Source organism: Oncorhynchus kisutch, linkage group LG16 (genome assembly GCF_002021735.2).
Source record: "Oncorhynchus kisutch isolate 150728-3 linkage group LG16, Okis_V2, whole genome shotgun sequence".
Lineage (NCBI taxonomy): Eukaryota > Metazoa > Chordata > Actinopteri > Salmoniformes > Salmonidae > Oncorhynchus > Oncorhynchus kisutch.
Genome location: NC_034189.2, coordinates 28108655 through 28135376, shown reverse-complemented (window position 1 = coordinate 28135376; position 26722 = coordinate 28108655). Strand labels below are relative to the sequence as shown.

At 42.4% G+C, this 26722-nt stretch overlaps 1 protein-coding gene across 5 annotated transcripts in view; it reads left to right on the top strand.

Annotated features, from left to right (window-relative positions):
• The window catches only part of nrxn2b (neurexin 2b), a 1016923-nt gene that overhangs the window by 305992 nt on the left and 684209 nt on the right, over positions 1-26722 (top strand). For all 5 annotated transcript variants that reach the window (XM_031792165.1, XM_031792164.1, XM_031792163.1 and 2 more), the window contains one exon: positions 11184-11201. In XM_031792165.1, coding sequence (XP_031648025.1) covers positions 11184-11201 — 18 coding nt within the window. The remainder of the gene's footprint in view (positions 1-11183; positions 11202-26722) is intronic.

The following is a 26722-nucleotide window of genomic DNA, read 5'->3' as shown; positions in this document are numbered from 1 at the left end:
CTGTCAAAGGGTACGAATTGTGAGAGTAATGTGTAAATGTTATATTGATTACTTTATTTTGTGGTGCCTAAAAGTGTTAATCTGTGATCTATGAAATGCTCTTAATCTATGAGCCGGAGATCGATTGCTCTGGTCTCCACCCATATTCCTGGGGAAATCGCGGTCTTTTCTCATTGAACTAAAAGTTGAATTGAGAAAACAATACCGTATCACTCTCGTGATTATATCTCCCCTGAAAGGGGAGATATAACACCAGCATAGGTTTGTGGTGTTAAATAGACGGCTATGAATAATATTGATGAGAACACTCTAGGTAGATAGTGTGGTCTACAACTTATCATGAGGTACTCCCGAGTGGCACAGCTGCCTAAGGCACTGCATCGGGAGTCCCATAGGGCGGTGCACAATTGGCCCAGTGTCGTCTGGGTTAGGGTTTTGCCGGGGTAGGCCGTCATTGTAAATAAGAATTTGACTTGCCTAGTTAAATACATAAAAATAAAAGGCAAGCAATACCTCAAGACTTCTTTAATATTAGACTTTGCGCACCAGCAGATATTAACAAATAGACACACACCCCCACCTCTCGTCTTACCAGCCGTAGCTGCTCTGTCCTGCCACTGCACGGAAAACCCAGCCAGCTCTATATTATCCGTGTCATTGTTCACCCACGATTTGGTGAAACATAAGATGATAGTTTTTAATTTCCCTTTGGTAGGATAGTCTCGACCACAGATCATCAAGTTTGTTTTCCAGTGATTGCACGTTGGCCAGTAGAACTGATGGTACTGGCAATTTACTCACTCGCCGGCGAATCCTCACAAGGCACAAGGGTGTGGAATCAAATATAACAGTTACATTATTACATAGCCACTATATCAGTTTTGGGCTAGGGGGGAGGGAGGAGGTTGACTTTGACGTCGCCTCATTCTCTCAATATTTTCCCTCATTCCCAAAGCAAGATATGGATTGTGACATGCCTTTGAGGTGTGTTACTGTCAATCACTATCACTCAATCACTACACCTAACTGAACAGCTGCTTTGTACTTGATAGTTCACTAACTTAGGATGTGATGCGTGATCTTATCACGACAGAGACAGGGCAGATGGATCATAACTTTTCAAGGGTACCTAGTAGTTCACTATATCGTGTACTACTTCTGACCAGAACCCATAGAAAATAGGGTACAATGTTGGACGCAGCCAGACATTCTCCTAACCGGGAGCTAAAATAGTGTAAGAAAGTGTAAACAACGGTTCCAACAATTCCAGTAAGTGCATCAGTACCTACGGTGGTGCTCTTATTGACAGTTCCAATAAAATACGTTCTCTCATACTCTTTCGACTTAAGCACCATCAAACATTTACAACTCTCTCGGTCATTCCAAAGAAACTAAATAATTACGCCCCATCAATATTGTACACAGCTTGTCAATTACAGAGTCCTAATACGAGTCGTAATCCCACCACTATTCTACAGTAGCTCTCTCCCTCAGTCCATCAGCAAGCTAGAGCTAACCCAGAATTATCAGTAGCAGGATAGGCCTGTCATGTTTCCCTGTGTTCGTCAAGCTTCATTAGTACAACACAAATTGAGGCAAAACTCCACAGAGAGAGAGAGTCCGACCTGAGGAAAAAAGGCAACATCAAATTGACGGACAAGATGTTGCCCTTCCATTTAGTATTCCCCGTGCTCAGATATTGACTGACTCCCTCGGTCCTTCCCCTCCAGGCGAGTGTTGTAAGCGGTACCCAACAGTGATTGACCTGCTCCTCTCTCCAAATCACGCTATAAGGGGAGAGCTTGGTTCATTAGTGAAGGATACATGATGTGTATTAGAGGATAATTGGACATTGTTTACATGACTTTTTCATGAGTATTCCTCTCCCTCTGTGGGTGGTATGACTGGGGGTTTTGAAAAAGCTGTGTTTGGGTCTTCAATCATGGTCTAGAGTCCTTAGAATCTAAAATCCTGTGTGGTGGACAAGGGAAGGGGTAAAAATGGGATTGAGATAAATTGACATTCCGATTACTGGGGAAAACACAACTGTTTAGAAGATTAAATATAGTGTTTAATAACTGCCCATAATTCAATTACTCATACGGTTTTCTATACCGTATTTCTTTGTCCCTTAGATACCCAACTCAACCCTTTTTAGTTTCCTCCACAAAAACGCATATCACCTCACCACACGCATAGCAGTCACACCCAGAATTCCCCCTCGTCTCAAATTCCCTTTCCCTCTCTACAGCTCTACTCCTATAGAGAATGATAGAGGCCTCTAGTGACTAAAGGCTATTTTAGCATGGGCAGCGCCATTGAAGGCTACCGCCATTTTAATGTAGTGGGACTTCCAACTTCATTGGCTGATCTTCCTGGTGACCCTGTTGGAGTCAAGTCCAACCGGAACATCAGGAGGGATCAGCCAATCGTGAAGAAAACGTACTACTTTAAAAGTGAGATAGCCTTAATGACGCTGTCACAGATGCCATAATGGCACAGATGAGGCCTTTTTTCGTCTCTTTGGCTACTCCTCACAGGAGGCCATATCCCAGGTTAATTTCCTCCCTCCCTGAATCCCATTTAATAGACTATATTCAGAGTGAAGCAGTCATTCCCCGTTAGCGGTTAGTGGTTAGCAGAGTGATGTACTGTACTGTATGTCCTGTGTTTTGTTAGCTCTGCCTGGGTCTCAGCGCTGCTTGGCTGCCTGCAGGGCCTATGGTCGTCAGTTCCTCAGCTATCAAAGAGACAGTTACCAAACAGAGCTGCAGAAGAACAGAGGGAGGGGACTGCTACAGAGCGACAGGCTTACAAATGGAATGAGGGAAAGGAGTGATACAGATACAAAGAGAGCAAGGAGAGAGATGAAGTAAGAGAAAGAAAGAGCAACAGAGGCAGACAGTCCCCTCCCCCGTATCTTCTCTAAATAGTGGAGATTTGGTCTTGCTTTTGACCCTGACCTGTTCAATATGACCATGAGAATTTTCCCTCCAGTTCTCCTCAATAACTCAAAACACCTGAAGTACATTTAAATGCTTTTCACCTTGATGTACAATGTTCTGGCTGGAATTTGCTAGATTTGAATAATTCATCTCAGGTTGAGGCTCTCCAGGTTCATTGTTAGACATGAAGTTTAAATGAGTAGTTAACATGTCTCAATGTTTATCAGTGAAAAATAAAACATTTGCTCAGGCATATTCGAATGCATTTGGATTTGGCAAGTGCGTTTTTACTAAGGTACGATATTCATAGTTCATTCTGAATATAATCCTCCTGAATATTAAATTCAACTTGATACACGCACTCTCTCTTACGTACACACACACAATCGCACATCCACACACAAGACATTGTCAAGCACTATTTGAAACAGAGGTAGAGACATACCGCTGAAAAGTGATTTAGTGACCAAACGAGAGATTACACGCAGATGAAATGACCTGACACATTGAATGACATGCACTTGTCTTTCCCCCACAGATAGATCCATGTTCTGTAGATCCATGGTCCACTTCTGAACGCTGGTGCGACAACCATCGCCACATAAACTATTTGGTTATTGGCAGCCAATCTGATTAGTATATGACCCGGTGTCATACCTGCACTGGTTTTCTCTAAAGCCTGATTGGCAGCTTCTCTTAGTGGATGTTTATTTTCCTTCCTCTGAAGACTATACTTTGCTGGGATTGGCTTTCATCCTTTACAGCGGCTTTGAGAGGAAGCTGATGACATGCCAATCACACAATATCCCACAATGCATCAAACATCAAAGACATGTCTTTCTGTGATATGAAGCTAAAGTATAACATTTAATGTGAACTGACAATCTCTCATCACTGGAAAATCTCTCATTTTACTGTATGCACATACACTAGTGATTTAAAGCTACTGTAGAGACCATGTAATGCAATCCTCCGTAAATTAATTTGTCAATAAACGTAGTCTGGAATTTGAAATACAGCTTCACAAACAGACAACTCAATTCAGCCATCTAAGTGACTCACAATGATGGAATAAAGTAGAAATGAAATGGGTATAGCATTTCATTAACAAACTAATTGAATGTCCTGTAATTGATTAAGGTTTATTGAATATAACACTTTGAGAGAGAAATTTCTAGGCATGTTGGGGATGGCTGGATTTATTTATCTTCATCTGAAAACCAATCCTGTCACAACACAGGACGATGATTCTACACTGAATAATGCCGTGGACTTCTCACTGTGGCAAACGATGTCCATTATTGGTAATCCATTTGACATTAAATAGCAGAAGATTCCCAATTCAATTCCTTGTGCATATTTTATTACCCATTGAGGATGACTCCATGGCTAAACCTCCTTCCCATTCTCAATTGAAATGAGAGTTCATTGTAGAATTAAATGGTGGTGTTCTGTGCACACACACAGATCAAGCTCAAGGTTCTCTCTGATGCAGTGCTGGGCCGCTAACTCAAAGGTTGCTTGTTCAAATTCCCGGGCCGACTAGATGAAAAATGTGTTGACGTGCTCTTGAGCAAGGCGCTACCCTAATTGTTCCTGTAAGTTTCTCTGGATAAGAACATCTGCTAAATGACTACTGGATACTGCCCAACCCTAATGTGTCATTACTGAATCGAATTTGCGATATCTGTTGGGTTTGAAGGTCTTCTTTCCTGTCAGTGTTTGAAGGTCTTCTTTGTGTTGCATTTCGGGTAATACTGTATAACCCGGTATGGTACAGAAATGGTATGACGGTATGAAAAACTGGATTCCGCCCAACCCTAATGTGTATTATTGTATTGTCAGCTGCTCTAACTGACACTTTTCCCACCGACCTTGAGAAAACAGATGACATTTCAATTTCTTTCTCTCTTATTCAGTGCCTATATTCTCTTTTTCTCTCTCTTTCGATTCCATGTCCACCTTCAACTTTATAAGTCTGTGTATATGTAAAATATGTGTATACCTAGGTGTCTGTCTGTCTGTCTGTCTGTCTGTCTGTCTGTCTGTCTGTCTGTCTGTCTGTCTGTCTGTCTGTCTGTCTGTCTGTCTGTCTGTCTGTCTGTCTGTCTGTCTGTCTGTCTGTCTGTCTGTCTGTCTGTCTGTCTGTCTGTCTGTCTGTCTGTCTGTCTGTCTGTCTGTCTGTCTGTCTGTCTGTCTGTCTGTCTGTCTGTCTGTCTGTCTGTCTGTCTGTCTGTCTGTCTGTCTGTCTGTCTGTCTGCCTGCCTGCCTGCCTGCCTGCCTGCCTGCCTGCCTGCCTGCCTGCCTGCCTGCCTGCCTGCCTGCCTGCCTGCCTGCCTGCCTGCCTGCCTGCCTGCCTGCCTGCCTGCCTGCCTGCCTCTTGGTGTCCGTCTCTGTCTGTCTGTCTGTCTGTCTGTACCTAGGTGTGCACGTCTCTTTTCCCCACTGTGCTCGTGTGTGCTTATCCCCACCCATTCATGCGTGTTTGTCTTGTTAGTTCCCAGCACTCCCTTTCCTCTCCTCTCCACTCATTTTTCCATGAGAGAGTTCGACAGCTAAGCAGAGCTTAAAGATAGATGGAGCAAGAGCAAAGGATGAAAAGGAAATTGACAGGAGGCTGGGTCTCCTCAGTGGAGAAACAGAGCCGGTGAAAGGAAAGGTCAACGAGGGGATGAAAGTTCAACTCCACTCACTTTGCTTCAGATGGGACTGTTGTCTCGCCACAGCTTACATACATTGTAGGGTGAAATTATGTATTGTAGGATGTCAGCCTGGGGTGGAAGCGCCGTGTGTGTGGTGGGGGGGATTGTGTGAGTGATAGCGGTTGGGTTCAGCAATGACTAGCTCTACTAGCTACAGTACTGCTACAGCTCACTAGGCTAACTCCATGTATTTCGCCTGTGAGAAACTAGCCGATTCTTACTAGCTAAAAGCTGGCTTAGCGTAGCTAAGACGACCAGCTAAGAAGTGGCCCGTAGGCACTGTTCTTGGATCAGCTTATACTACCCAAATCTTAACCCGATGTTAAACTAAATTAGGACAAGGGTCAACTTCCCTCTCTTTCCCCAGTGTTAGCTACTGGCCGCTAAAGTTGCTAGCCACGGTTGTTTACTATGCTACTGATCAGTAGATTTTGTCGCCCCAGTGTTAGCCTCTAAAGTCGCTAGCAGCGGTTGTTGCTAGTGATCCCTAGACTCTCATTTCTCAGTGTTTGCCTCTAGTCCCTAAAGTCGCTAACTGTGGTTATTTACTTCAGCCGATTTAGTGTCCCTTACCGAAAAAATAGGCTTCTGCAAATGGTTGTAAACAGCAAATTTGTGAGAAGCTCATATTTTCACATGCTAATTACTTTTGTGGCAATCTGTTGCAGCAATCGGTTGCAGCAATCGGTTGCGGCAAATTTGCGGCGACTTGTGAACTTCTGAAATTATGGGAACCTTGTGGTGAGCATTCTACTGCAAACTCATTAGTAATATGCAAATTAGATCTGTTTTCTTTGTTAGTTTGTGTACACTCTCCGTGGGTTTGGCAGAAAGCGTATTTTTTCCCCGTTTTTCAGGGATACAGTATTTTCAACATAACTTCCGTTTCCCCCGAAAAATGGATTGTGTCTTATCTACTTAAACCAAGTCAAATATAACTTTAAAGGAACTTTCTACTCACAAATAAAACTAAACTAATGATACTAAAATGACATATATTCAGTGTCTTGAACAGATAAAAAATAAATCCAATATAAATGTCTTATCTCTCTCACAATGAAAACATTGCGTCACAATATTAACCTTAAAATCCTCAGCATGCTAATGAAGATAAGAGCAAAGACGGAATATTTTCCAGATAAATTGTTTGTTTTTATGTAGCTACAACATTGATATGAAAAAAAAAAAAGGGACCCGGCGAAGGCTGGTAGGAGGAGTTACAGGAAGACAGGGTCATTGTAATGGCTGGCATGGAATAGATGGAACGGAGTCAAACGCGGTTCCCATATGTTTGATGTGTTTGATACGTTCCTCCTATAGCCTCTCCCACCAGCCGCCACTGATGTGAACACTATAGGGATGTGAATTAACCTTAGGATGTTTAAATGGTCGAAATGCAGAATTTACATGAGCCAAGCAATGATTTTTCAACCAATAGAAGTTAGAATAGAGAATGAACAATATTTTAAATAATTAAATCAACAAAAACTAAATCAACTTCAGAACTATTGCCTTTTTGAGGAGACTTTAGAGATATATTAGAGATATGGTTGGGGGGGGCTATATAATCAAACAATGTAGCTAGCATAAACTGGGACTAAGGCCTACTAAATGTACCTTTAAATGTGTGGCCAACTGTACCTAGAGAGCCACTGTACACAGTATATGTTTTTCAGCCAAGCCTCAACACAACTGATTCAAACTAATCAACGAATTATGATCTTCAATCTAGAGTGAGGACGTCATCATCAAGAGCAAGTTGTCTACTAGTTGTCTATTCTTTTTAACTCTGGTGTTTAAGGCTTGGGTGAAAGAAGAACAACTAAAAGGAATTATTGTTAACTTGCATCTCAATACATTTTGACCTTGTGCACATATTTCTCTGTCCTCAGTTTGATTGAGGGCATCAATCTTTCTTTTTGCTTGGTAACGGATTGTTTCAACAACAACGAAAAGAAAGAGATATAACTACATGAGCTCTCTAATAGTTTAAAGCAATGAAATATCTAATTGTGACAAAGAATGAATTAATGAATTGGCTACATTTCATGAGAATAATACATGCATTTGCTTACCTGATCATGCTTGAAGATGATACACTCATGTATGACTCAAAAGAAGTGTCATCAGTGAGTGCACCGCAAACATCTTTCCAGGGTGTTGATGCATCCTCTTCCCAATTCAGCCTCTTCCAACACCACGGGTATAGGAAGGGTATCCATGTGCAGAAGTGACGTTTTGCTTTGACGACAAGTCACCTCATATTGTTGCTAACGTTACCTTAGCTATTGTGCTAGCTAACATGCTTACTGAACAGTGCCGCTAGAATATTGACATTGAAAGACAGCAACGTCTTCACCTAAAAATATGTTTTAAAAAATATTTAGCAGGTCATTCGTTAGTTAGCTAGCTTTCAGATTAAATGTGAAAAAATATGATAGTAAATGTTATCAAGCTAGCTAGCCATTCAGTGGCGCTGACAGGCTGAAACTGATATAGCAATGTTTCACTCTATCCAATAAAACATGACATTGCTAACCAGGCATTAATTAGCTAATTTTAATGTTTATATAATATGTTTAAGTAATAAGTTAGACACTCACCGGACAACATTGGTAGGTAGCTAGATTGTTTGGTTTCCATTTGCAACTGATTTTTCTTCTCCCCCTGACTGGTCATCAACGGTTACTGTCTTGTGTTCACCAAAAATGACTTCTGGCGAACTGTTTGCCGCTAGTGGCAATAAATACTATTGTTGCCAAAGGTTTCCCGCATATTCACCACTAGTGCAAACTTCTGGTTACATTTTGTGGCACACTATTTAGTTTGCAGCAAATTTGCCACAAACTTGCGGGAAAAAATATTTTGGTAAGGGGTACTGTTCACTAGTTTTAGCTTCCACCAGACTTTCTATCCCTAGTGTTAACCTCTAGCCACTAAAGTCGCTAATTCTGCTTATTTACTACTTGTATTTGTATGCTGGTGATCAGTAGACTCTCTCTCCCCACTATGAGCCTCTCTCCCCAGTGTTAGCCTCTAGCATCTAAAGTTGCTAGCAGTGGTTATTTACTGTGCTGCAGGGGTCACCGGAGACATTACGAGCTTTGCCCTGCTCCCAGCAGACCTCCTTGTGTGATACACGACCAATAAAGTGCACAGTTAGCCCCGCACTATATCCCACTGTAGGCCTATAAAGATTGCAGCGGCTGCCATGTGGAGATATTGCGTGGGCGCTTGCCGTGTGTGTATGTCTTTATGTGTTTGTTTTGTCTGGTATAGGCTGGGACTTTGAACAGGGTATAGCAGTGTGAGTGTATTTGATTTTCGGTCTCTTTTCTTTATTTTGATAGTTAGTTCGTTTGTTCTTTCTTTCTTTGTACATTTTCTTCTTTCTCTATGACGGTCTTTGACTTTCTCTCTCTCTCTCTCTACTCTCTCAATCCATATCTCCTTCTCTCCCTGAGTGTGTTTGCTTTCGTGTGTTCGGTGCGTGTCTGTACTGTGTGACAGAACATTTTGTTCTTTCTTTTCTATTACCATAACATACTGAATACCATGCGGATGAGCAGCCGTCAGTGTCAATATCCCTGAACAAGACCTCAGAGACCAAGGCTATTGATGGATCACATTCTTTCCTGAGTCCGATCCGTTGAACACACTCAAGGCTCTGCATGGGCCCTGGACCCTATACCAAGGACTAGCAAAAACACAGTAGGGACAAGAGCTTGGTTTTCGATCTGTTCTGGCCTGTTTGTGTGTGTGTGTGAGCATCCATGCGTGAGGTTTGGAGAGAGACCGAGAACCCTTAGAAAAAGGGCAAATATGGCTGCTCTTTCTTCATGGACACAGTGGACCTGGAGTATGTTCTATACCCTTCTGGGCACACACACACACAAACATACACAGGCACACACACTCACACACAAACCTACCAACCACTTAACACCTGCCGATTGGCAAAAGCTGCTCACGTCCCCTGATTGTGAATTTGACTACGGCAGCAGATCAATATTTCCGATGAAGAGAGATTGAGACTGAGAAACAGCTGAGAGACTGAGAAACAGCTTCCATGTCAAGGCCATCAGACTGTTAAATAGCCACCACTAGTCCGCCTCCACTCAGCTACCCGCCCTGAACTTTAATCACTGTTCTAGCCGGCTACCACCATGTACTCTTCCAAACGTAGTCTTTGCCCTAGCGCTACAGAGCTGAATAAAATAATCAGCTTGATGATGAGTTGGCTATTTGAATCAGCTCTGTAGTGCCAAGGCAAACAACAAAATGTGCATCCAGGAGGGCCGCAGGATCGAGTTTGGGAAACCCCGCTCTAGACATTGACACGGGTCACTTTATGTTTACATACTGTTTCACCCTCTTCATATGCATGTACTGTATGGCTAGTCATGGCTCATCCTATGTATAAAAAAAATGCCATAATTCTGGATTATGTTTGTATTGCTAGGTATTACTGCACTGTTGGCGCTAAAAACTACAAGCATTTCACTGCATCTGCGATAACATCTGCAGATCTGTGTATGCTACAGTAGCAATACACTTTTGATTTGATCTTGATATTGAAAGTTTCCATGTTTTACTAAAACAATTTTTGTCTGTTTGTTAGATATAGAGCAGGTCCAGGGACTGTACGGCTGGGCTGGGTTCCCATATATGGAGCTGAGAGCCGAGAGGAGACAGTGGTACTAGCATCGCAGCCCCACAGATATTGATATCGAGCTGTCAGCATGATTGAATAGTGATTCCTCCATCTCTCACTCTCTCATTCTTATTTCCATCGCTCACTGGACTAGGTCTTCCAGTCTGCTCTAGTTCCGTCCACCAAACCCCAGATGAGCTCTCCCAGAACCTGGAATAAACTTAATGCAGTCACTCCCTACTCTCTCTCTCTCTCTCTCTCTTTCTCTCTCGTTCTCTCACTCTCCTCGCTTGGGCGGGCTCCAATATGATTTGCTTATGGCGTCCGGTATTTCAGGGTTGTCTACGTTTTATGCAATGTCATTGACAGTGATTGGGAATAGTGGCCAGATTCGGAGTGTGATAGCCGGCCATAATTCACAAGCAATGGGAGGAGCAAAAGAGACAACAAATGCAAAGCAGCTTTTTTTCAGGGTGGACTGACATGTAAAAACGCCCTCGCGAATCTATTTCAAATGAGCGTGTGCGTCTTTCCAGATCCACAGAAAAAGTTTTAAAGGTGCATTTGAAAATGGGGAAGTTGAAAGATGTTGACTTGTCTGTTCTTTACAAGGAAGACCATGACACTGAAACTTCCCCGAGCTCTTTACACAGACACATGTCAGCAGCTAGCAGGTTTATATCGTGTGTTGTTCTGTGGATATAAGTGTGCCGATTGCTCTTATTAATTGCTGTCTTCACCTCTCTCTCTCCCTCTTTCAGTATGTCATCCGTCTTTGTACTAGTGTCAGGTTGGGGATGAACGGGGTTGTTCCACTGAAGTCTTGATTCGAGCTGTGAACTAAAATATATTTTCTCTCTCTCTCTTTTGGTCTACCCACAGGTGACTCATCGCAGGGCGGTAAGTGGACTATCTATCTCTCTTCACCTTCTCTCTTGCTCGGTGCTTGACTTGGACTGAAATGGATGCCAGTACTCATTTTTGGGTGCAGGGACTGTTTATATTTAGGTGCAGGAGCTCCACAATACTTTTGAGATAATATTCTACAAGAGGTGTGGGAGTTCAAGCAGTAGGAAAAAAGTGCTGGTATTCAGCTCCAGTGAGATCCTGCCCAAGTCAAGCACTGCTCTTTCTCTGACACATGTACTGATGTTTTATGTCTGTGGCTGAATATCAGACAGGGTTGCAAATATGAACAGTTTTATTTTCCCAAACCTAAAGTTGTTTACTAAGGGAAGTCAAAAACCATAGTGCATAAAAGAGTACTTAAAAGTATGTAAATGAATTAAAGTAAAACTGTTCTATTGACTCAAACATAGATACGTGTTTTATCTGAGGTCTACATAAGTGGCGGCTAGTGGGAGGAGTTATAGGAGGACAGGCTCATTGTAATGGCCCGGAATGGAAAAACATATATTTGATGCGTTCCATTCCAGCCACGACAACGAGCCCGTCCTCCTGTAGCTCCTCCCACCAGCCTCAACTGGTCTACACAGCAGAACAGGCACAACTCGGAGCTTTAACTGAAGCCATAAGGTTGGTGCTCATAATATAAAAGGAATAGCCAGTTCCACATATCTGAGGAAGAGAGTCTACAGAGATAGTGTACATTAAAACATTTTAAGCAGAAACATGATTATGCATAAGTATTATCATTTAACATGATTAGTTTTAAATATATGCATTGTACATAGTATATTCTAGCATAACATTTTTACTCGGGGAATCCATTTCCCCTCTGCTGGACAGAGGTGGTATGACCCAACACACCCCTCCAACTCAGGATAATAGGACATGCCAATTAGCAGCACACCCTTTAACACACTCTAGAAGAGAGCTGCATAATCACAAAAAAACATGTTGGGTCATCATTTGATTGGACACTACATTTTTGGCACTTTAAATTGCAAAAGATAGGGATATTTACCTGCATGGCTACATGTGGCCGTCATGCCCGCTTTCACACAAACATTCCAAAATTATAATAATCATAATCAACACCCCACTTGGGTATCCAAAATCCTAATGTGCCACTTCAAACCAGTCGGATTGAGATTGATTTGCCACTTGAACTTTTCTCACAGCGGTGAAAGACAACTTTAAGGGGAGTGCAATTACCATTAATTTGGTGTTGTGAGGCTGTGGGATTTCTGCCTTGATGTCGCTGAGAGGAGCTCACTCGCCTCACATGGCAGCTCTCAGTGGATTGTGAGCAATCCCAATCAATCATGGCTGGTTGGGGCACAGCAATTGACAACAATAACCGCTCAGGGCTAGTGATTGATAAGACTAGATTTATGATAATTCAATAATCAATATGGTGTTACATAATAGCCTGACAAATTAACAAATTAAGTACAAAGACAACTTTTGATTTGACATCCTCTATGTCAAATTTCAGACCGCCCAACCAGCCCGATCCACCTCCACGTCCGACCCCCACTAGTCTAGTGAAATTTGGCCCATTCCTCCTGACAGAGCTGGTGTAACTGAGTCAGGTTTGTAGGCCTCCTTGCTTGCAGACACTTTTTCAGTTCTGACTTGGTTGTGCTTAAGCCATTTTGCCACAACTTTGGAAGTATGCTTGGGTTCACTGTCCATTTGGAAGACCCGTTTGCGACCAAGCTTTAACTTCCTGACTAATGTCTTGAGATGTTGCTTCAATATATCCACACAACTTTCCTATCTCATGATGCCATCTATTATGTGAAGTGCACCAGTCCCTCCTGCAGCAAAGCACCCCCACAACATGATACTGCCACCCCTGTGCTTCACGGCTGGGATGGTGTTCTTCAGCTTGGAAGCCGTCTCCCTTTTCCTCCAAACATAACGATGGTCATTATGGCCAAACAGTTCTATTTTTGTTTCATCAGACCAGATTACATTTCTACAAAAAGTATGATCTTTGTCCCCATGTGCAGTTGCAAACCGTAGCCTGTCTTTTTTCTGGCTGTTTTGGAGCAGTAGCTTCTTCCTCTCTGAGCAGCCTTTCAGGTTATGTCAATATAGGACTCGTTTTACTGTGGATATAGATACTTTTGTACTTGTTTCCTCCAGCATCTTCACAGGGTCCTTTGCTGTTGTTCTGGGATTGATTTTCACTTTTCGCACCAAAGTACGTTCCACTTTAGGAGACAGAATGCATCTCCTTCCTGAGCGGTATGACGGCTGTGTGGTCCCATGGTGTTTATACTTGCGTACTATTGTTTGTACAGATGAACGTGGTACCTTCAGGCGTTTGGAAATTGCTCCCAAGGGTGAACCAGACTTGGTGGAGGTCTACAATTTTTGGGGAGGTGTTGGGTGATTTATTTTGATTTTCTCATGATGTCAAACAAAGAGGCACTGAGTTTGAATACATTGGAATACATCCTCAGGTACACCTCCAATTGACTCAAATGATGTCAATTAGCTTATCAGAAGCTTCTAAAGCCATGACATCATTTTCTGGAATTTTCCAAGCTGTTTAAAGGCACAGGCAACTTAGTGTATGTACACTTCTGACCCACTGGAATTGTGAAATAATCTGTCTGTAAACAATTGTTGGAAAAAATTGCCATGCACAAAGTAGATGTCCTAACTGACTTTAGGAGACCACTCCACAAGAAATTTGTGGAGTGGTTGAAAAGCAAGTTTTATTGACTCCAACCTAAGTGTATGTTAACTTCCGGCTTCAACTGTACATACAGAAACAGTCAGGGGTGAAAGTAGATTTATTTTCTTACCGGAACGGAACATCCAAGTTCACGCACAATTTAATTTTTATACTGAAAAAATGACAGGGTAGCCTACTCTGCTGACACTGACAAACACTCAATAAAAATATGTTTTCTGATTCATATAATTGGCCTACGAAAAGAGACACAAATACAATTATGACGTCCGTCTAACCTGGAGGAGGAAATTATTGTCCAAAACCAACAAAACTGGCCTTGACTCAATGACAAAGACAGTGAATATGCACAATCACTAGCCGATGTTCTCTGTTGGTGCCAATTAAGTTAATAATAATCGAATTGGTATCTTCAGCGTGCGCTGCCCAAATTGCAGACCCTTCCGACTGTAGGCTATGCGATTTTAAAATAACCCACAGCTTTTTTTAAAAGAAGATAATGATCCTTGGTGGCCAAATCATCCTCTCTGGTGTAATAGCCTATTTTGAATGATTTTATTTACTCCTGCATAGACAGGAGTAAGCTAATTAGGCTACATAATTTTGGCAATTTAATTCAATTGACTTTAGGGAAAGCTTCCCCTGGCCTTATGGTCACCGCCTATGCCTTTTAATGTTGCATAAACACAACCAGTCACAATGTTTTTATCTGATTGTCAAACTATCACTTAACAGAGGCGCTCCTGTAGGCTACCCCCACACATTCGTCCACTCACAAAATCATTTCAGCATCAAAAACCCCAACAGTGCACTCACTGTTCCTCACATTTTGATGAATGGAAAGAGATCTGTTACAAAACACCTGCGTGTATTGAATGACATTCTGTGATTTGTCATTAGGCCTACGCTTGTAACCTGAATTGATTCATCCACTGTTTTCCACTCGCGATTCGGTCTCATCCACTCACTACCACCAGCCACTCATCTCCAGCCTTGACAAAATGTAAGTGTTCTCCTCAAACCACAATTCAATTTCGGAGTGCGTACCAACCGGTTTCAAGTGAATTAGAAAATCGTTCTTGCGGCTGACATGCAGTATTATTAAATAATTGTTTAATATCGTATACTTTTTTAGGCATGCTTTAATTGTGATAGGCTCACGTTTGACCGGTTGAGCGTACCCCCACTATTTATTTTGTCAGGACGCAGTAACAGCCCGTACCGCCTTCTTTCACCACTGGAAACAGTACATCCTCCATATAATTCATCTCATAGGCCTAGTAGTACTGTAGAACGCTTTTAACTTGAACACGATATACACGTAGTTGGGTTATACCGTCCTGCCCCTAGAGGCCCACAGCCCTGCAGCTCCCCAACCCAACACACCCTACTCAGCTTTAGGATCTTAGGGAAACATTGGTTTCCGGTGTGTTAGGCCAAAGCCAAAATGACAACCAACAGTACGGCAGACCCCCAGGGCCAGGTCTGACCAGCCCAGCAGGTAGGAATTGCCTAAATGACGTGGGCATGTTTTCACAACAGATTCCTTTTGTTGTTCAGTATTCCATATAAGGCATCCATTCCAGAACTTATGTAAATTGCACAGTACACGCTCAATCTTGTAATAAATCAAATCTAGTGATACATAACTTGACATTTATTTTATCCATTGTGGAAGATAAACAACCTTCTAATTAATGGCAATTCATTTCTTAGCCCACGTCGTGGGAGATACCTATTTAGATAGCAAGATTGCGCCGACAGAAAGGGACACCTCGCTTCTAGTCCTTAGGAAACTATGCAGTATTTTGTTTTTTCAGGTAGTATTTCTTACATTGTTAGCCCAGAAAATCTTACGTGTTATTACATACAGCTGGGAAGAATTGGATATCAGAGGGACGTCAATTTACCAGCACTACAACCTGGATTACGACTTTCCCGAAGCGGATCCTTTGTTCGAAACACCCAAGGCATTCGAACTGATTCCAGAGGGTGACCCAAAACAATGTCACTGCAGAAGAGCTGCCTTCTGGTCAAACTTCAGAGGCGTGCACACCGCTTCCGAGTATTTAACTCGCTAATGTCCAGTCTCTAGATTACAAGGTAGACAAAATTAGAGCTAAGGTTGCTTTCCAGAGAGACATAACAGAGATTGTAATATACTCTGTTTCACGGAAACATGGCTCTCTGGGGACATGCTGTCACACTCGGTACAGCCACCGGGATTCTTTGTGCATCGCGCCGACAGGAATAAAGATCTCTCCGAGAAGAAGGAGGGTGGGGGTGTATGTTTAATGATTAACAATTCATGGTGTAATTGTAACACCATACAACAACTCAAGTCCTTCTGTTCACCTGACCTAGAATTCCTCACAATCAAATGCTGTTGTATTATCTCCCAGGAGATAATATATATATATATATATATATATATATATATATATATATATATATTATATATCCCAAAGTTGAGGACAAGGCTACCTAAATTCTGTTCAGCATATTGATTGAAGTACCCGGGCTGGCAAAACACTGGATCACTGCTACTCTAAATTCCGTGATGAATACAAGGCCCTCCCCCGCTCTCCGTTCGGGAAATCTGACCACGACTCCATTTTACTTCTCCCTTCCATAGGCAGAAACACACACAGGATGTACCCGTGACAAGGACCATTCAAAGCTGGTCTGACCAATCGGAATCCACGCTTCAAGATTGTTTTGATCACGCGAACTGGGACATGTTCCCGGTAGCCTCAGAGAATAATATAGATGTATATGCTGATTCGGTGAGTGAGTTTATAAGCAAGTGCATAGAAGATGTTGTACCCACTGTGACTATTAAAACGTACCCTAACCAGAAACTGTGGGTAGATTGTGGCATTCGCGCAAAACTGAAAGCCTGAACCACTGCATTTAACCATGGAAAGATGACTGGGAATATGGCGAATATAACCAGTGTAGTTATTCCCTCCGCAAGGCAATCAAAGAAGCTAAATGTCAGTGTAGGGACAAAGTGGAGTCGCAATTCAAAGGCTCAGACATGAGACGTATGTGACAGGGTCGACAGGCAATCACGGACTACACAAAGAAAATCAGTCACGTCACAGACACCGATGTCTTGCTTCCAGACAACCTAACCAGCTTCTTTGCCCACTTTGAGGATAATACAGTACCACCGACGTGGGCCTTTACCAAGGACTGTGGGCCTCTCCTTCTCCGTGGACGACATGGGTAAGACATTTAAACGTGTTAACCCTCGCAAGGCTTCCGGCCCAGATGGCATCCCGAGTCGTGTCCCCAGAGCATGCACAGACCAGCTGGCTGATGTACAGACATATTCAATCTCTCCCTATCCCATTCTGCTGTCCCCACATGCTTCAAGATGACCACCATTGTTCCTGTACCTAAGAAGGCAAAGGTAATTGAACTGGTCCAAGCACACCAAAACAGTCGTGAAGAGGGCACAACAAAAGCTATTCCCCTCAGGAGATGAAAATATTTGGCATGGGTCCTCAGATCCTCAAAAGGTTTTACAGCTGCACCATCGAGAGCATCCTGATGGGTTGCGTCACTGCCTGGTATGGCAACTGCTCAGCCTCCGACCGCAATGACTATTGTCGCATAGCAATCGCTTCTGTGATCATGAAGAGCTTTGAGAGACTAGTCAAGGATCATATTACCTCCACCTTACATGTCACCCTAAACCCACTGCAATTTGCATACCGCCCCAATAGGTCCACAGACGATGCAATCGTCATCACACTGCACACTGCCCTATCCCATCTGGACAAGAGGAATGCCTATGTAAAAATGCTGTTCATTGACTACAGCTCAGTATTCAACACCATAGTACCCTCCAAGCTTATCTTTAAGCTTGAGGCCCTGGGTCTCAACCCCGCCCTGTGCGATTGGGTCCTGAATTTCCTGACGGGCTACCCCCAGATGGTGAAGGTAGGAAACAACATCTCCACTTTGCTGATCCTCAACACTAGGGCCTCACAAGGATGTGTGCTCAGCCCCCTCCTGTACTCCCTGTTCACCCATGACTGTGTGGCCATGCACGCCTCCAACTCGATCATCAAGTTTAAAGATGACACAACAGTAGTAGGCTTGAACAGCAACAACAATGATATAGCCTATAGGGAGGAGGTGAAGGCACAACCTCTCACTCAACGTCAAAAAAACAAAAGAGATGATCGTGGACCTCAGGAAACAGCCGACGGGACAACAGTGGAGAAGTAGAATAGTTTTAAGTTCTTCGGCCTACACATCACGGACAAACTGAAATGGTCCACCCACACACAGTGTGGTGAAGAAGGCGTAACAAGAGGCTGAAGAAATGTTGCTTGTCACCTAAAACCCTCACAAACTTTTACAGATGCACAATTGAGAGCATCCTGTCGGGCTGTATCACTGCCTGGTACGGCAACTGCACCACACACAACCGCAGGGCTCTCCAGAGGGTAGTGCGGTCTGCACAACACATCACCGGGGTCAAACTCCCTGCCCTCCAAGACACCTACAGCTTCCGATGTCACAGTAAGACCAAAAGGATTATTAAAGCTTCAAAGCTGGGACCGAGAGACTGAAAAATAGCTTCTATCTCAAGGCCATCAGACTGTTAACTTCTTGTGTCGAGCAATCCCGTATCCGGGAGCGTAATCATAACCTCAAGCTCATTACCATAACGCAACGTTAACTATTCATGAAAATCGCAAATGAAATGAAAGAAATATATTCACTCACAAGCTTAGCCTTTTGTTAACAACACTGTCATCTCAGATTTTCTAAATATGCTTTTCAACCATAGCTACACAAGCATTTGTGTAAGAGTATTGATAGCTAGCATATCATTAAGCCTAGCATTCAGCAGGCAACATTTTCACAAAAACAAGAAAAGCATTCAAATAAAATAATTTACTTTTGAAGAACTTCGGATGTTTTCAATGAGGAGACTCTCAGTTAGATAGCAAATGTTCATTTTTTCCAAAAAGATTATTTATGTAGGAGAAATCGCTCCATTTTGTTCATCACGTTTGGCTAAGAAAAAAAAAACGAAAATTCAGTCATTACAACGCCTAACTTTTTTCCAAATTAACTCCATAATATCGACAGAAACATGGCAAACGTTGTTTAGAATCAATCCTCAAGGTGTTTTTCACATATCTATTCGATGATAAATCATTCGTGGCAGTTGGGTTTCTCCTCGGAAGCAAATGGAAAAATACACGCAGCTGGAGATTACGCAATAATTGCGACGGAGGACACCAAGCAAGCACCTGGTAGATGTAGTGTAAAATGGTCAATCTTCAAATGATATGCCTACAAATACATCACAATGCTGCAGACACCTTGGGGAAACGGCAGAAAGTGTAAGCTCATTCCTGGCGCATTCACAGCCGTATAAGGAGACATTGGAACACAGCGCCTTCAAAATCTGGGGCACTTCCTGTTTGAAATTTCATCTTGGTTTCGCCTGTAGCATCAGTTCTGTGGCACTCACAGATAATATCTTTGCAGTTTTGGAAATGTCAGAGTGTTTTCTTTCCAAAGCTGTCAATTATATGCATAGTCGAGCATCTTTTCGTGACAAAATATCTTGTTTAAAACGGGAATGTGTTTTTTATCCAAAAATTAAAAGAGCGCCCCCTATATCGAAGAATTTAAACAGCCATCACTAACACAGAGAGGCTGCTGCCTACATACAGACTTGAAATCATTGATTACTCTAACAAGTGGATCACTAGTCACTTTATTAATGCCAATTTAATAATGATGTTTAAATATCTTGCATTTCTCATCCCAGATGTATATACTGTATTTTATACCATCTATTGCATCTCGTCTGTGCCGCTTGTCATTGCTCATCCATATATTTATATGTACATATTCTTATTCCATCCCTTTATTTAGATTTGTGTGTATTATGTAGTTGTTGTTGAATTGTTAGATTAATTGTTGGATATTGCTGCACTGTCGGAAGTAGAAGCACAAGCATTTCGATACACTCACAATAACATCTGCTAACCATGTGTATGTGACCAATACAATTTGATTTGATTTGATTTGAAATGCTAGCTTACACAGTTTTTTCTGATAACATTCTCCAGTATCAACATTTCTAAGCAAACAAAAACAGGGAGAAGGGAGAATCTGTAGGCATGCTGAGATAAAAGAACACACTCTTTTCCAGAATTCAGCCAGCCTTCACAAGACCATAGCATACACAAATATGTCCCCTTTTGTGTTTTACACCTCCAGCAGAGGAATAACATGTCTGAGTGCATGATATTCAGTTCCACTCGCATAATAGTAGGCTCTATGGATCGTCTTAACTTGGAGAAATGTATGTCTGAGATGAGATGATATGAATATGGCTGGGTATTCAAACATCTGTATCCATTCATCATCAATAGCGTCTCCCAGGTCTTCCTCATATTTTTGCTTTACATGTTTCGTGTCATCGGGAAAAGCCTCTATCAACACTTGATACAGTTTGGAAATTAACTTTAGAGGTTTTTCAGACTGCCTTAAATTGTTTTAGTCTTTGAATCTTCTTGCTGGTCCAGTGTTTACTGCACAGAGATAATAAAGTGTTTTATCTGCAAAAGTTCACCTCTGTGCCATCACAGACTGGTCTTCCCTGGCTGCCTGGCCCTGTTGAGACCCCTGTCACCATCTGACCCTGTTTAGATGAAGCTTGACAAAGAATTACCTTGGTGTACATTTATACATTATATTATCCAAGAATAGAATCAATGGTTTAATAATGGAAATGACCATTGTTCCCAGATCCCAGACTGTACCCATCAACTCAAGATGGAACTTTGTATCCATTCACTGATTGTAATAATAAACTGCTAAATTCACCTGAGCTCCATAGATTGGTCTTCCCTGGCTGTCTGACCTTGCAGGGACACCTGTTACCATCTGATCCTGCTAAGATATGATGAGCATAGTGTTGTGTACTGATTGTGTACCATGACAGTGACACAGTGTAGAGCTGGTTATACCGTGTCAGTGTAAAAAGTAGGGAATTAGCTAGGGAAACTGACAGATCATAATGTTACATTGCTATACTGATTAATAAAAACTCACATTGCGCTGAAAAATGTAGATTATCGGTTTTCAATAGTTTGACTGCTGGTTTCATCATTTGATTCAGGTCTAGGGTGATTGAGACAAAAATAATAGCTAAAGTTAGTGAGCTAGCTAGCTAACATTATCCAACTTTTGGCTATCTCTGAATAATGGTACATCATCAAATTTACTTCTGTTGAAACGGGACAAAACAAAGGATATAAAACATTTCCATATACACAACAGCTGTTAGATACTACTTCCTGACAGATAGCTAGAGGCTAGCTAGAGCTTAACTGGCTGTGGTAACTACTAGCTAGCTAATTCACTTCAGTTGAGACGGGATGAAATATTAGCGAACCTAACATGTCAGTTACACTACTAACTCAGCACTGGGAATAAATACATTATTTTCTGTCTAACAGCAGTTAACTTGCCAGCTAGATCAGTCAACTAAAGAGTAGCCAGATTCTGCTCTGCTTGCTTTTGCAACTCGGAGAAAAAGCGCAACACAGACAGCAGCTGCCTCTGTTTATCTCTCCCGCGCTGGTCTTATATGCCATCCTTTCAGAAGCGTTGCCTTCACACCGACTGTCCGCACACTCTGTGGTTTCCATACGGTCCTAAATCCAGCTAGCTGAAACTGGAACAACAACCTACCAGACCACTCTGTGGCATCCAAATGGTCCTAAAGCACACTGGTTTTGTATCACAGTGCAATGATAAAACTGGGGGGGACAACAATGACCCTGATTTAGAGAACAAGCTTTCAGCCTTAAACATTTAAGACCATTTATGCTAATAACTTCTAGCTTTCTTTAAAAAAATATTGTCTGCCTCCCATCTCCTGCTATGTCATTTATTTAAATCAATTTTCGGGGACTTAGTTCCCAAAATGTAATTGAACCAAGGGTAAAAAGCATGGGCAATCCAATCTTTTTATCCCTGCTCTTGTGTATACTGCTAATGTGTTTTACATCACTTAAGTATTTATTAAGACTACACCTCAAGTATGTATCTCATCTGCTGACCTGCTACGGCACGCTAGCTTTATAGCAGCATATCATTTGGAATCGGTGATGAAGCGTGTGAGTGTTTGCACTTGCTTTTGTGTGTGAGCCTACCTGCGTCTCTCTGTGTGTGTGTGTGTGTGTGTGTGTGTGTGTGTGTAATGGCAGGCTAATGCAATGTTTCCCAAACTCTGTGTATGTTTTTTTTTTTGCCCTAACACGACACAGCTGATTCAAAAAATTATCAATGCTTGATTGATCATTTGAATCAGCTGTGTAGTATTATGGCGTAAAAACAAAACGTGTACCCTTTGTGGTCCCGAGGACCGAGTTTGGGAAACCCTGAAATGTCTCAATGCTCCACACAAACTTTAAGAAAAATGGAATGCGTGCTGAAGCCATAGCTTCCAGCAATTTGCTGCAATGTGACTTTCAGTTGAGGTATGATATCATTATTATCGCTCCTCTGCAGAATATTAGCCCCCATGAATACGTTGCATACAATTAACTGTGTCCACTCTGTGCCATATATTTTGAATGCACAAGCCACTGCTGTATGTGCAACGCATACATCCACCACACATAAGCATACACAAAATGCGTACTGTACATACACATACACAAACCACACATTCTCCTTTTGAACACCATATTCTCTACTCCTCTGGTTTGAAATCTGTAGGATTCTGACAAGCCTCCCTGTTCAAACATTTTAAACGAGAGTATCTCAATTTGCATGTTGCTAGCCCTGAGGTACTGCATGTACAGCAGAATCCAACAGCGTTCCGTAAAGACAGTCTTTAGACCTAAATCTCTAGCAGATGGCTTTCCACCTCTGTAAATACACAAACTGTTTGTGTATCTATGGGGGGAAAAAACAAAATGGCGCTTGTCTTGTTGTGATGCTGGAGGTTACAGCCCACTGTTTATTTCAGTAGGTGGAAACCGAACCCCACCCGCCCCTTATTGTCTGCTACAGTGAATATAAGGCATAATATAAGGCCTTACCCCTCAGTGACCATCTGGGAGGCATGTATACCATACATTTGTATAGTGCTGTTCACATGGTGCATGCCATATGCTATTTTAGACTTGTATGACTTGTATGTGTCGTTGGAATACACATATTTAGAATACAGACATACACATGCCCAACCCTCCCCACCACTTCTAGATAAGGATGGGATACACTGCTGTGATTCCATACCTTTGGATATCTCAGTAGAGCCAGTGTAGCTCAACTCTTGTCTGTTAGAGCCAGAGGCTATACAAAGACCAGACAGACATTGTGTTAAGCAGTGTCCAGTCTCCAGGGCTGCAGCTGGAGCGAATGGGCCAGAGAGCTCAGCAGACCCCCAGAATACTAATGTGGCATTTTGTCTGACTGCAGACTGGGGCCTAGCAGGGCACGCTCACCCGGAGGGTAAACCCAAATACCACCCCAGCCCCTCCCTCCCTCCTGCCTAGCCTCCCTCCATCCACATGAGAAAAAAAATCTAATTAAAATCAGAGAGGGAGAGAATGCTGCAAAATTCTGATTTCACATTTGTCTATTGGGCTAAAAAAAGTGAGAGCTTATATATTTCTCTAAGAAATGGACTGGTTTATTAGTTCACCACCGTTGTCACAAAATCCTCATGTGAGATATATCTGTGAGAAGTTAGGGATGGATGAGCTTGGGCAAAAAAGTTTGGAGAAGATAGGACAGGAAGTTAGTAAAGAAGGATGTACATTAAACATATTCAAAGTGTCACGGTCTGAAGGAACACAGACTGCTCGAGAGACCCAGACAAGACGGTGGCATCTAGACACCTCAGCAAATAGAAAAGGAGAGAGAAGCATGTACATAGATGCCTAAGGGACTTAACCTTCTAAAAGCGAGGGGATGTTGTCGGTACCTCCACTTCCCCTGGCAGGCATAAATAAATAAGCACCCGAGGAGAGCCCCGCTGCAGTCTGCAAAGACTCCAACCCCCACAACCCCACGCTTCCCTGGGGGATACTCCCAGAGCAACCAGAGAAGCCAGGCAAATGCCTGAAGAGTGTTTGAGATGCCTGGAGGAACAACAAACAGTTTAACTTCCCCGGCAAAGAGAGACCAATTGATATGCTTAGCAGCTAGCATTTCTCTCTCTCTCTACCTCCTTCCTCTTGTCTTTCTTTCTCTCTATATCCAGGTGTAAGTGTGGTTGCAACAGGGATACAAGAGAAAGCAGAGAGAGGGGGATGGGACCTCGTATTCCGAGGGCTTTCAAGTCTGTAGCGGCCGCGCACGTTTTACTTGTCTTTCCTCTGGGTTGAACGAGTCTTTGGGGGGTTTGCTGAGCAGTATTCTGGGGGTTTGCTGAGCTCTCTGGCCCATTCGCTCCTTTCCTCTGGGTTGAACGAGTCTTTCCAATCGAGATGATTGATTGCTTTCACGAGGGAAGTGGTATGCACTAGTGTGTGTCATTTCATTCAAATGTCTTGCTCAGGTGGAGGAGTGGAGAGAGAGAGGAGAGTGTGAGGACAAACACTGAAGTCACATGATTAGAGAAATTAGCACCTACGGATTGAAAAGAATCAACACTTATCCAGAGATCAAACCACACCAATCAAAGGATATTAGCAATTGATAACATTTACATATTCATGTGATGGACGCTAATATTGCTGTTTGCGCAGACAATCACATTCCTCACCACTCCTAGGTAGGTCTATTGTGGCAGGTAACTGCAACGGTAATTGCTTCTACCCAGGAACAGAGAGAAGGAGAGGAAGGCTCACTACAAGAAGTGATCATTATCCTTTTGCTGAATTTCTTTTAGATTTCCACAGAAAAAAAATGGCATGGCAATAAAAATCTTCTGGCACTCTCTCTCATTCTTCTTCACCCTTATTTCCTCCCTTATTGACTCGGAAAGGATTGCATTTTAGCTGTGTTTGTGAATGCAAAACCTCCAGGATAGCTGAGAGCTAGGAGAAGGCTCTCTTCAAACAGTGGCTCAACAGTGATTGGCCCTCCCTCTAGCTTCCACAACACAACACCCAGAAAGCCTTACGTCAGCTCATCCAGCTTTTGGAATAGAAATTACAGGATCAGGACCCATTGCGAGGGGGACTGCTAAGCAGAACACATTTCTTTCTCCAAACATGCAGCTCTCAGAATAAGCCCCCATCATGTAACACTGTGCTATGTGAAATGAATTGTATTAGACTACTGTATGAGTTAGGCATGTTTTTGACAACGGAAATACACGTTTTGGTACATTTGTAGCCATTGTAGGCTTATCACAATGTGACTTTTCGTTCTCCCCGTCTTGTTCTTCCCCTATGATAGTAACCTAGGCTTTTTCCATCCTGGCATTTGGTGTGTGGTTTGTACACAGCTCTCTATTCTCACTGAGCTGATATGATTATTTGGAAATAGCCCCTTTCATTGTCAGGGCAGTCTTTCAAAAGCCCTATAAGCCTACAATGGCTACAAATGTACCAAAACTTGTGTTCCCTAATTTATGAGTTTGTTTTATTGCCATCATCATCCCTAGGCTATCGCTGAGGCAATGTCCTGAATGATAGCACTGCTGTGAATTACAGTTAATCAGATCAATCTCATATTGGACACAAACCTGAATATCCAAATTCGAAAAACACACGCTCAATTTTTGTCATATAGAAAACCACCGAGTAATTCAAAAAGGTCATTTCTTAGCTGCAGTTGTTGGTGTCTCACTATTTACAATAAAGCCTCCTCTCCAACCCCAATGCAAGATGTCCGCCCTCCGAATAACAGTAATTGCAATAAAGCACTAAGCCCGCCGTCCATTTGCATATTGAAGTGGGTAATGAGATATCTAGCTACCTTATATAATTAGTGCTTAAGGCGTTTAACATCCTGTCTCAACCACAGGGACCGAGTTAACTCGCAAGCAATTAAACGGCGAGTAATTTGGTCACTGACATTTTAGATTTTTTTTTTATATGCCAGCCACCATGCCAGTGTGTCACATACGGCTGCACCATCAGGACTCCTAGCTAAGGATATAGTGCCCTGTTAAAAAAGGCCTGCTAGGAAACACAGCACAGCCCAAAGATAAAGCACTGGTGCTGATGTTAATGATGACAAATGCTGCCTGGTAAATGCTAATGCTGGCAAATGCTTTCCCTAACTATTTTGTTGTCATTTTGTTCATTTGGGAAGCCGGAGACAGAAAGTGATCGCTCAATCTTACCAGCGTTGAATTTCAAATGTCTATCCAGTCGCAGGCGACAAATAATATGACTTGTTATTGTGATTGTTTTCACTGGTCTAAGACATCATATTGAGATATTGTGTGATACTGAGCAATGCAACTCTCTGGGGGGGGGGGGGGGAGGGACTGGAGGGAGTAGCTTTAGCACACATGCAATAAGAGAGAAGTAGAGAGAAGTTAATCTCATTGGTGTTGGCATCTCAAGATTAACAGCATCTGCTCTCATCAGCTTCAGTGTAATTGCAAAGACAGCTATGAACAGTCCAACGGCTTCCAGCCAGGAATCAAAGACAGTAGCATAAACCACTAACCAACGTATCCGCAGCCATGTTCAAAACTCCTAAATCCTCTCTGCAATCCATCCGAACACATAGTACTATACTCTCAATCAATGAACAAACCAATACTAGAGTCTCTTGTTGGATATTGATTGTTGTGTTAGGTACTGCTTTGGTGATGGTTAATGGGGTAAGGGGAAAGAAAATG